Source organism: Sorex araneus, chromosome 1 (assembly GCF_027595985.1).
Source record: "Sorex araneus isolate mSorAra2 chromosome 1, mSorAra2.pri, whole genome shotgun sequence".
Classification (NCBI taxonomy): Eukaryota; Metazoa; Chordata; class Mammalia; order Eulipotyphla; family Soricidae; genus Sorex; species Sorex araneus.
In genome coordinates, this window is record NC_073302.1 from 222,194,717 (window position 1) to 222,207,426 (window position 12,710).

Consider the following 12,710-nt stretch of genomic DNA (forward strand, 5'->3'; position numbering starts at 1 on the left):
TGTCACTGATTGCAAGGAAATGTTTCTCAGGTAAGAGCTTGGGGAAAAGAGAAGATATCTCATTAGAACACTTTATTCCTTGATAGGGCTAAATAACAAACCACAAAGTCAACAACACGAAAATCACAAGACCCAAACTTTAATAACCAAACTTAAAAGGTGCCAGTCAAGATGGCAGGCTGGGGCAGAGGTGCGGGGGCAGGAGACAGAACCTGGGACAGCTGGTGGAGGGAAGCTGACACTGGTGGCAGGACCGGTGATAGAACACTGTATGTCAGAAACCCAGCTATGAATAACTTTGTAACTCACAATGCTGTAAATGCTGTAATAATATAAAATTTGGAGAAAAAAGGTAGTAATTTAGCTATCTGAGGTATTTTCTAGTTGCTATTTTTTTCAAATCCAGAACAGAGACAGTGTGAAAAAAATCAAAATGATAAAAGTGTCCCCCTGCAAAAAGTGTGTGTGTGTGTGCGTGCGTGCATGCATGTGCGTGTGCGTGCACACTTGTGCGAGGCTGTTCCAGGCTCAGGGAAGGTGGGGAAAGACATTTTATTCTAAGTAAATCCTTTTGAAAGCTGAAGGTTTAGTCTGAAATTGGAATAAATAATATGATAATGCAAGAATAAATTTACTTCACTAAATAATCATATGATCAAATTTTGAATTGTCTAAGAAAGATAAAAGTTGAACAAAAAGTTGGGAAAATGACAGAAACTGTTATAATCAGGTGATACATGCCGCAGACATTCTACTATTCATCTTATTAGAAACTAAGACTATTTAGTCAATTTCAGAAATACTTTCTAATTTTACAATCTATGAGCTCCAGAAAATCTAAATGAGATCTAAGATTCATATGGAATCTTCAACTCTAATAGTAATCCCAACCCTCAGATATCCCTGTTCAAAAGGAAAACACAGAGAAGGCAGTCTGAGAAGAAAGAGGAGTTGGAGAACCATGTTTGTTCTCCTATTCTAAATTTCTTGTTAAAAAAATAATAAATTTCTCCCCTGTCTTTTTTTTTTTTTTTGACGGGTTGGGAAAAGGGGTGTTTGAGCTCAGTGCTCAGGGGACCATGTGGTGCCATAGGCCAAACCTAAGCCTACTGCCTGCAAAGCATGTGATCCACCCTTGCAACTATCTCTCCAACCTCAATTCTATTTTCTAATTTGGTGGGGCAGGGGGAGTGGGTACGGAGAAGGCAGTGTTTGGATCACCACCAAAGGTGTTCGGGCTTACGCCGAGTTCTCCAATCACGAATAACTCCCGACAGGGCGTGGGGTAACCCATATGCAGTATGGGGCCTGGACCTGAGTCAGTTGTGTGCAAGGCAAGCGTCTTGCCCCAGCACTATTTCCCTGGTCCTGTGTTTTAAGATAGAAATCCAGATACTTACAAGGCATTGCATGGCATATGCTTGGCCAATACTGTCCACTGTCTCTCTTTAACCATACACGGACTGTCCTGCAATAGAAGAAAAGGTGTGTGTTAAATCACTGTAGGTTTTGAGTCATAGAAAAATGTACAGAAATGGAAATCAAACCTCTCAATTATATGTATGTTTATACTTAACATAGTGAAACTATACATACACATATCTAAACACTTATATAACATGTACCTCTCTGAAAATCCTATTGCTTATATTTAAGGCTTGTGTACATTTAGAATTACATAAGACTCCTTAAAAATTCCCTCATGTCATACAAACATGTGTGACTGTGCCAGTGTTTGAAAATGATTATTTTTGTTGATGTTTTACCTTTCTAACCATATGACCCTTGTCCTAATCTGCCTGGAAAGGTATTAGGTTTCACTAGTGATCATCCCAAGCCCTTAAACTGCACTCAAGTTTCTCTCCAACTAATCAGTGGGCCATCTGGCAATGAAATGGAATAGTAAGGGTGAGACTGGACCATCTACACATAAAACAGAGAAAGAAGTAAACGAAACGAATGAAGTAAAATGAAGTAAAAATACAGTGTCTGACGCGAACAGAAGGACTGCAGAGCAAATCCATACTCGCAGCTGGCCAGGCCACTATTTGGAAGAGGAATGAGCCCAGCAAGTTTCCTGGTAACCCTGCAGCAAAGGCTACGGATGAAGTAATGGCCAGCAGGACGGACGGATACAGGACAGGCAGCAGCAGGAATTCAGTGAGGAGAGGATGAGAGCACCAGATAGCGAGTACTCCAGATTCTGGTGAACCAGGACTCTTACAACAGCGATGATATCAGGGCACAAGCAGGAACGCAGCATATCTACGAAGTAAAGGGGCACTGCCCCAGAGACAAAAGGAGTACCATGGATCAGACCAAGGGAAACTAGCCCCCAGCACTACAGATCATCCCAAACTCCTAGACCATCCCGAGAAAGAAAAGCAGACCAGGACCAAATATGTGGGGGTGAGGCATGGAAGTGGGGGCACTCCGGGTGGGCTCGAGAGATCAGTCTGTGCCAGCGACAGGAGCATACAAAGCACATGCTCAAGCTAGAGCACACGCTCTCAGACCCCAAGACGAAGTCTTTTTCCTTCTCTGAGAGCGAACACTACCCAGAGGCCAAGTTGCCACACGAGCCTAAATTTCAGACTGTATTCAAGTTTCTCCCAACTGATCAGCGAGTCACTCGGGAATGGAATGAAACAACAAGAGGTAGACTAGACTAGCTACCAATATGACAACAGAGAAATATCCTTTTCCTTGTCACCCCAGGACACTCTGTAGTAAAATGCTGTGGCACCACTACACGACATGCAAAATCTCAATCCTGGAACCACACACCTCCCACCTGCCTCTTCCTCTCCCCCAGGCTCACAGCACCAGGCAGACACTGTCACTGCAAGAAGAGGTCAGAGCAGCAAAGCGTGTCTCAAACAGTCAAGAAAACTCCCAATGAATTCAGCCGGCAGCTGAACTCTCCTGAAGCTGAAGCATCTCCTGTCATCTCCTGGGGTTCAATCCCCAGCATCCCATAGGATCCCCCAAACACAGCCAGGAGTAATTCAGAGCAAGAAGTAATCCTCAGCAATACCAGGTGCAGTCCCCAAAAAACTGGGAAGAGAAAGGCCAGGAGCCAATTCAGCAGCCAGAGCACCTGCCTTGCAAACAGGAGACTGCAGGGGCTGGCTCCTGGGTGCCGCTGTGGGCTCCTAGCAAGACGCACACGAAGCGGGAGGTCACAGCAATGAGTCACAGGCACCGCTTGACAGGCCCCAAATAAATAGCACACCCATGTCTCACTGAAACGGGTGTGTGTGACATTTATTCTATCCGTAGCTAACACAATCCAAGGCCATGGAGGACATTCGAGTTGCGGAGGGAGGGCCATCTCTTATGCCCTCTGTGGCGCTGACCACAACCTGTCAGTTGATCTACCTACTTGGAGATGTGTTTACAGTCTGGATCTCCCACGACAAAATAAGCCTCGTGAGGGTAAAAACACTGGCCCCTGCTCTCTGCCATCCACCCAGAGCTGGGGGAATGCAGGGCCCGGCGAGCAGGGGATAAATATGTGCTGGATGAATGAAGTAGCTGTTAGTGGAATGTGTCGAAGACGGCCTGTTGCCGACACTCCATTCATTCTCCCTGTCTTCCCGAGCAGCTTTGCTGACCTGAGAAAGATGGTGAGAGCACAAAGAAGGCAACAAAGAGACGATTTACACCACACAAGATGCTTGGCAGTGTTCACTCCCTTACAGACACCACCATAAGCACGTAAGAAGTCTGTCAGGCTTTTGAAGGGATGGTTTGGCCAACAAAATCTCAAGTGCAGCCTCCAACAATTTTTCAGGGTAGTAAGTCTGATCACGGCTCTCCGAGAGATTGTTGCAGGAGGTAAGAGCAAGGTGCAGCTGGCTCTGGCCACCTGAGCCACAGTCTGCGCCCCCCGATAACTTCAGAGGGGCGCTCTCAACTCTGCACAACGGCCGCCCAAAAGCTGAAGAGAGAAGGAAGGCAGGAAAATGGCAAGTCTCAGTTTCAGAGGACTAAATTTAAAATAACTAAAGCAGGGAGAAAGCTGACACAGGAGCTGAGGCGCATGCCTGCCTGAGGCCAGCACGGCACGGTTCCCTGAGCACTGTGACGGGCAACCCTGGAGACCACCCCCTCTTCCCAGCACGACAGGGCAGCCAGAGGAATTCTAGGCACCGCAGGGCCTGAGCAGCGCCACATCCAAATGCTGGACCATCAGCTCTACAAACCAGAAATCATCCTTGGGGGAAATAAAATCCTAGGTCCAGAGAGCTTAAGTGACATTCCTAAACAGGAAGAGGTAGTTATTTGAGAGCCCGGACCCTTCCCTCTTACATGTATTAAGGACAATGACAAATTTTACAATAGCACAGAAACATTACGTAAAAATAAACAGTACATCATTACTATTAGACAGTTTGGATAAAAATAAATATGATCAGTTTGAAAAAAGAAAACGGTAGTACATCCCAGAATCCTACAGTATTCTGAAGGCTGGAGACTGAGGTGCGCGACTTGCATATAACAAGCCCAGTTCAATCCCCAGCACCACACAAGGTCCCCTGAGCACTGCCTGAAGCAACCCCCGAACACAGAGCCAGAAAGCAACCCTGGGTCCTCTGGGTGAGCTCTCCAAACAAAACTGAAAGGTTAATCTAGGTAACTAGAAATTTCATAAGCAAATGTAAATTTGAGCAGCAGGGAGACAGCTGAAGGGCTGGTGCACCCGAGTGAATGCAGTGACGGCAGTGAACGCAGGGGACCCTAGTCAATGCCTGACACTGTGCCCCTCCCCCCAGCACCAGGCCAAGAGTTGCTCCTGAGCACTGTGGAGTATGGCCTGAAAACCATAGATAGATAAATATGAATGCGACCAAGTAAAGATTGTAACTAGTTTACTTTCCTGGAAACTGCATTTTTAAACAACACAGTGATCGGACAGTGGTTACAGCGTTTGCCTTGCCATGAAGCTGACCAGGGTCAGTCCTGGGCACCCCACATGGCCCCAGAGGCCAGTGATCTCAGACACTGGCGAGATACACATGGAATTTGACCATGGCTGATTGTAAAGTTGGGCGCTATGAATAACTGTAAATTACACTACCTGAATAAAAAAAAAATATTTTTAAAAAATTAAAAAGACTTTAACAGTTAAATTAAAACCTTTCCATTGGAGAAAAAAGAAGATTCGGGGGGGAAAATGCTGTGGTTAAGAGTCTGAGTGAAGCCAGCAGAGGTCAGTGTCCTGGGGGAGAGACAGGCCTCTCGGTCAGGGCCGCACACACAGCCCAGTGACTCAGAAAACCACGCACCTTCCCCGCCCGCCCGGCCATCCTGCCTCTTCCTCCCCCCAAGCATCAGGCACAGACACTGCGAGAGCCGGAGCCGGGGAGCTCGTCCAAAGACAGCCAAGGAAGCGCCCTCAGGCTGGGCCGGCCTGAAGTCTCCTGAGGCTGAGGCATCTCCTTCTGTTGGACAGAGCAGACTAGAGCTTCAACAGGAAAGGAAAAGTTTTTTACATGTTAGCTCTTACACCTTAAAGCTAAACAGAGGGGGCTGGAGCGATAGCACAGCGGGGAGGGTGTTTGCCTTGCACACAGTGATCCGGGTTCGATTCCCAGCATCCCATAGGGTCCCCTGAGCACCACCAGGAGTGATTCCTGAATGCAGAGCCAGGAGTAACCCCTGAGCATCGCCCGGTGTGATGCAAAAAGCAAAAAATACTATCAAAGAAGGAGCTACACTGGCACCTGCCTTAGGCCCAGGGCCCACATCAGGCTAGAAATTTGTGCTTGGGTGAGATGAAAAGGGTGCAGAACAAATCCCTCCCTGCAGTTACTCACCCATACCAGGCCACCATCAGAAAACTCCAGTGGGGGGTAGGGGAGGGGGGCCCAAATGGATCAGTGGCAAAGTGTCCCCCCTGCAAGGGTGAAGCCATGAGTTCAATCCCTGGCACTGCCCACATGTCCTGGGGATGGGCCCGGGGGCCCTGCAGTCTGGGAGAGCCCCAGAACCACAACAGTGTGTGGAACACCTGAAACTCAAGTGTGTCACCTTTAGCCAGCATGCAGGAGCCCCACAGCCCCTGTAAGCACTTCCACCAGAATGCAGGAGAGACCCAAAATGAAATGAGATCCTAGTGAGCATGTGTGCAAGCACCACCACTAAAAGCATGTGACTCCCAAGACACACCCTCCCTCCCCCTGCCCAAGGACCACAGCAACCCCTCGGCATCACAAGAGACACAAAAGGGATGTGTAGGAGAGAAAGCTCTCCAGTTCCACCTGTGCAGAAAAGCAGTGGAGGGGCTGGAGCGATAGCACAGCGGGTAGGGCGTTTGCCTTGCACATGGCTGAACCGGGTTTGATTCCCAGCATCCGATAGGGTCCCCCAGCACTGCCAGGAGTAATTACTGAGTGCAGAGCCAGGAGGAACCCCTGTGCATACGCCAGGAGTGACCCAAAAAGAAAAAAAAAAAGCAGTGGAAAAGCAGATCTGATACTGAGAAATCAGCGTGAGGGGCAGGAGGGAACTGGTACCCTTCAGGCTTATAGGTCCGAGTCCACCAGTGCCCTGAAGAAATGAGAAAGGGCCTGGTACCCCACACCGCTGCCCACCCACCCACCTTCCCACAAGGAGAAGACAACCAAGTGAACAGCTCGAAACCACGCCTCTGTTCTGCACTTCTGTCACCTTTAACGTCTGCTAATAATGATGGGGACAGCCCTGGAAATGACAGGAATTTCCCATCTTAGACTTCTGAGACTATTAAAATCTGCAAGTTAGAGATTCTGTCCCACATGTGCATGCACATACTTACATGTTTATTGCTAATTCACTGGTCACCGGGTCAACACCCATTAGTGTGTGCAGAGCACTTGGAACCACGCAGTCACAGTACTCGGGGGAAAGGGTCGTGGAGCATCGCCATCTGACATGGTGAGTGCGGAGGGCGAGCAGCCAGGCACAGGAGCGCGTGCGGCATCTGCTCTGAGGGGAGCCTTTCACAGACGGCCTCCCGGAGATGAGGCCAAAAGGCAGCAGGAGAAGGCATTCACCAGAGAACAGGGCTGGAGCAGAGCAGGGGTGAGGAGAAGCCGGGCTGCCACTGGGCGGAAGCTGCCAAGGACCATGGATGCCCCTGGAGAGAGGGAACCCCAAGAACATGTAGTCACAACATCATGTGTGTCTGGGGGCAAGCCTGTTGGTTGGGACAAGCCTGGCGGAAAGCTGCTTGTCTTGAACTAAGCAGGGCGGAGGGTGTGGGCAGTAAACCACGGAGGAAAAGGTCCGAAGGAGAGAGACGAGGGCAGTTGTAGCATTTAGAAAGCAGAACCTGGACCAAATGAGCAGCCAAATGAATGTGGGGCACTACCCAACCGCATCAGTAACTGAGGGTTACGGGGCAGACAGTGACTCCGCCTTGAGCCTTGAGTGTGGGGCCGAACTGCACGGCCTGTAGGACAGAGCAGGACCTGAACTGAAGGTCGAGAGGTGACTGAACAGCAACATGACTCAACAGCAGCTAGGGCAGGGCAGAAGGAGGAAAGCAGAGGGCTGGCCACACCACCCAGACCAGACACCACGAACAAAGCGCAGAGAAAGGGAAAGCTCTCAAGACACTCGTGGTGGTCCCGAAGGAAACATGAAAAATCCCGCACTTCTCAGGCCCAGAGCGTGTCCTGATTTTTGAACCAGAAAATAAGGTCATTATAAACATACCTAAGAACTGAACCAAATGTGCAATGTGATCGTGCCCATGATGAGAAACGATCTATATAGGTCACTTTTCTGAGAGAAGAGGGAAGGTTGGGGGCGGGGACAAACAGCACACCACAGGTTGCTAAGCTACTGAATAAAATAAGACAAGGGCGTCTACCCATGTTGAAATCCAGGCTTTAAAAAATGTGCCCTAGAATGATGCAACCTTCATTAGTTACCATAGCGATGGCTTCATTTCCCAGGGGACAACTGTTATTTTTGCCACCACTGAAGCAACTGGGGGGGAGGGGCCGTGGAAAGTAGTGGATGCTAAAATGTTGTGGGACCCTACGTTTTCTGGGAATATTTTTTTTTTAATTTTAATTTTTTTATTGAGTCACCATATGGAAAGTTGCAAAGTTTTCAGGTTTAAATCTCAGTTATACAATGCTCAAATACCCATCCCTTCACCAGTGCACATATTCCACCACCAAGAATCCCAGTATAGCTCCACCCCACACCCCCAAACCCCTAACCCCCCCACGCCCCTAGCCCCCCCACCCTTAGGCCCCCCGCCTGTGTAACTAATAAATTTCACTTTACTTTCACTTTGATTGCATTCAATATTTCAACAAAACTCACTATTATTGTTTGGAGAGTCTCTCCCCTAAAGTCAGATCTGCTGAAAAGGAAGCATTAGATAATTTGTTTTCCATTGCTGAGGATGAAGAGGTATGAGGTCGAGTGACCACACTTAGCGGCCTCTTGGTTTTGGGTTTCTGTATTTTAGTATTTTAGTAACTAAGTTCTGGGAATATTTTTTTAATCAAACAATAGGAAGACAGCCCTCACAATATGCAAACTGCAAGAAACAACTGAGGAAAAGGCAGTCAGGCTGTGCACAGAGTTTTTGTCGTCTCTACAGTGACTGGTTTCTGATGGGGCAATGCTTTTTAAGGCGAGGATGTTGGAGGCATTCTTAGAAAACTAACAACTTAGTTACGAGTTTTCAGTAAACCTACATATTTCCTTAAAGGCCTACTTTCCTATTAATTATTCGTAGTAAGAACAAACATTTGAGCTCTCACTATAAGCTTTTGATCACAACAAAAAAGCAAACTCAATCTTCTCCAAAACACTGTATACAGTTCGGGGGTTAAGACAGGCACTGTCCAGCTTCCAGTCCACTCTGCCAAAGAGCTCAGCTGCTAACCAACCGTGCTGAGCTGGGCCTGGGAGAAAGAGCAGTGGGCTAAAGTGTCTGCTTTGCAGGCTGGAGTCCCAGGTTTGATCCGGCCCCACAGGTCCTCCGGAGCACTGCACTGGGAGTAGCCACCAAGCACCACCATTGTGTCCCCCCCACCCCACCCCAAAAACAAAACAACTTTGCTGAATCACAGACACCCAACTCCTCACCCACACCCCTACCTGTAACTACCTAGTAATCCAGCGGCCAGGAGAGAGATACAGTAATTTCATATTCTACCACCTTGAGCTCTGAATGTCACCCTTGCTTTAGAAAAACAAGTCACAGCCATTCTGGTCATGTGTTTCAGTGAGGGGCGTTTATTATTACAATCCTTTCCCCTTGGCAATATTGGGCCAAGTCCTTTCTAGGTCATCTCTTTCAAACCAAAGATAGTGAGAGCCTTCACAATGTAGAATTATTTTAAAAATCACAATAGGAAAGTAATACCTTCATTTTTTTTTTCAGAGGCAGGTGAGAAATTACAACTCCATCTAATACACATGACTTTATTGTCTTTACTTGTCAGTGGCAACAGCCTTATTTCTGAGTAGTTTTATTATAACAAACAACCTGCAGTGTCTGCAAATAGTTTGAGTATTTTATTTTCCTGGTAATTTAACTCTTGGTGATTAATATTTAAGTTGCATCTCCCAGGGCCAGGGAGACAAAACAGGGCCTAAGGCACCTGCCTTGCATGCCATCCACCCGTTTGGATGGCTGGTACCATCTTTGTTTGCTGAGCGCCATGAGGGCTGATTCTCTCAGCACAGAGCTGGGAGAATGCCCTGAGCACCACTGGGTGTGGCCCCAAGCTACTCAGTAAATCAATAAGCTTATTAGCTCCCTGTCCTAGACCCCAACTCCCATGCCCAGCTGCGTACATGGCTGCTGTCCCATCTTATGTAACCAAATTAATAAGGTTTTAGGGCTCTCCAGGCAAAATGAAGCACCAGGATCACAGCTTGTGGCAGGAGGAGTCAAACTGGCTGAGATGCTAGTCAGGGGGTCCATCTGCCCATGAGGTGATGAAAGTCTTCAGGGATGGAGACCTGCTGCTTGTTTACCCACTTAGCAGTGTCACGGTCAGAGCTCGTCTCCCACATATCTAAGGCACATGCTCTACCAATATCCCAGCCTGAAGTTTTAAATTTACCATCTTTAAATATTTATGCTTCATTTGTTTAAAACCCACAATGTCCTATTCTGAATACATAAAGTGTTAGCCTTGAGCCTTGGTACAACCAAATTTAAAGATGTCCCTGGTTAAGGGGATAGTCTGGGGGCAGGGGGTGGGGTACCTAGAAGCACTTGTGAAGGAAAATTGACATTTGTGATGGAATTGATACTAAAATAGTGTACACGTAAATCTCAACTATCAACAACTTTGTAAATCACAATCATAAAAAAAAATTAATTGGGGGGCTGAAGCGATAGCACAGAAGGTAGGACGTTTGCCTTGCACGTGGCCAAACTGAGTTCGATTCCCAGCATCCCATATGGTCCCCTGGGTACCGCCAGGGGTGATTCCTGAGTGCAGAGCCAGGAGTAACCCTTGTGCACCACCAGGTGTGACCCAAAAAGCAAAAAAAAAAAAATAATTAATTGCCAGCCCTGAGGGAAAAATAATACAATATAAAAAGAAAAAAAAAACAAAAGTGAAAAACAAAGGAGCTGAAGCAATAGCACAGCAGGTAAAGCATTTGCCTTGCACTCGGCCGACCCAGGTTCGATTCCCAGCATCCCATATGGTCCCCTGAGCACCGCCAGGGGTAATTCCTGAGTGCAGAGCCTGGCATCACCCCTGTGCATCGCCCGGTGTGACACAAAAAGAAAAAAAAAGTGAAAAACAAATAAGATGGTGAGTCACAGGGGAACACTAGGAATGCTCCAGAAGATGAGGGGATGGGAAGTTTCCTGGGCATCGGCAGCGCCATCTGTTCCTTCACTGCAGTCCCTCACGGGCAACGGAAACATGAGTGCGAGCCTTGAGCTGCCGGTCTGAGCAAGCCGCGAGCACCCCAGAGTGCTCAACGTCTACGGACGGGCTCCCTGGAGGAAGAGCAGCTGTGCTCAGGGCGCTGGGGAGCAGGAGGGCAGGCCTGGGCCGCTCTGCCCGCCCCTACTCCTACGGCCGCTGCGGTGGCAGGCATGCGGCAAGCACTCAGGAGGGGCTTCATGAAACAGTGAACTGAAAGTGTTTCAGAAGATGCCCCTGCTGCCGACCACTCTGGACCTCTGAGACTATTCTCTCCTACGACGGCCGCAGGCAGCAGAGTGACTAAGAATCTTCTACTTCAGGAGCCATGGGGGGGGGGAGCGTGGGGACCCGGCTAACAGATGTGGAGTTTGCACCGGGGGATGGGGAGTGGCGACAGCTCCCAGCACCACAAACACAGCTAATGCCACTCAATGACATGCGGAAAAGCAGTTCAAATGTCAACTTGTTATATCTATTTTACAACATTAAAAATAAATAAAGACACACAAAACAAATCTCTAATACTCAAGTTTTCTGAATTGCCAGAAAAACTGCGAGGAGAAGACAGCTGCAGACAGACTGGCCCTGGGCGGCCAGCGTGGAGAGTTGGCCTGAGAGCATGTGGGAGACGATCCACTTGCCTGCTCCAGCCGGGAGGGCAGCAGGGGCCCCACTCAGCATTCACGCCCAGCTAGGGTGGGGGGGCGATCAGACTTGCTAACTTAGGAAAAGAGAAACAAAGAATCCCGAACTATGTGCAGAGTATGGCTACAGAACAAAAGGGGGTGTCTTTACTGTGTTTTGAATTACTTGAGCGGCGCTGAGCCGCATGGATGAAGCAGGGGGAAAAGGCTGCAAGGCCTGCAAGTCTACTGCAGAGAGCACATATCAGAACACAGGGGGCAGGGACTAGGAAGAGTCACTCCTCGACAGCTTAGAAGAAGGAACCAAGAGGAGAAAGAAAAGAGGTGGCTATATTTCGGGCAGAGAGAACCATTCTCATGATGAGAAAGGATGCAACAAATGCTACTTCATCCAAATTGGAAAACAAGGAAAGATCTTACAAAGTCAAATAACGTTTCAAGACAGGAAACTTGGAAAATCCCATTGATTTCCAGCAGCGTAACAGAACAGACATGGGGAAACTTTCTGGATTACCATTGTAAACCTTCATTACTACTGTAAACTATAATAACTCAATAGATGTAAATGAAAACAAAAGTAAAATAATCAAAATTATGATAAAACTTAAAATTTGGTTTTTCTATTGTTCTTCTGTTTTTCAGGGGAGTTGAACCACGCCCACTAGTGTTCAAGGATGTTCCTAATTGTGCTCAAGGGTCACATGTGGTTCTGGGGATAAAACAGCAGCTGGTCAGCTCCATCAGAAGCATGCAAAGCAGGTGCCCTAACCCCTGTATTATCACTCAGGCTCTTGATTGTTATTTTAAAACACTGATAACTTGTTTGAAAATGAGGAATCTGAAAATTCCCAAAACTTTAGATAATAGAGAAATTTTTAACAATTGTTCACTCTTCTTTTTTTTTAATGTAGGAGTACTGCTACTTATTCAGCCACTGATTAAGCTGACTGAAGCGGTTATGAATGCCACATTACTTTTTTTTAACAATTGTCCACTCTTGAGACTTAAATGTTGAGTTCATGTTGGGTCAAATAAGTAAGTAGTTTCTCATTTTTTTTTTTTTTGGATCATTCAATTAGCCACTTAGGGGTAACAAGCAATATAAAATAAACTGTCGGCCTGCGATGGTCAGGGTTGAAAGGTGGCTGGGAAAATG

General features: G+C 47.5%; 1 protein-coding gene across 2 annotated transcripts in view; it reads right to left on the reverse strand.

Moving 5' to 3' along the window:
- WDFY2 (WD repeat and FYVE domain containing 2) overlaps nucleotides 1-12,710 on the reverse strand; it is a 194,738-nt gene that overhangs the window by 122,657 nt on the left and 59,371 nt on the right. For both annotated transcript variants that reach the window (XM_055124053.1, XM_004604482.2), the window contains exon 2: nucleotides 1,401-1,468. In XM_055124053.1, the coding sequence (XP_054980028.1) occupies nucleotides 1,401-1,468 (68 nt within the window). The remainder of the gene's footprint in view (nucleotides 1-1,400; nucleotides 1,469-12,710) is intronic.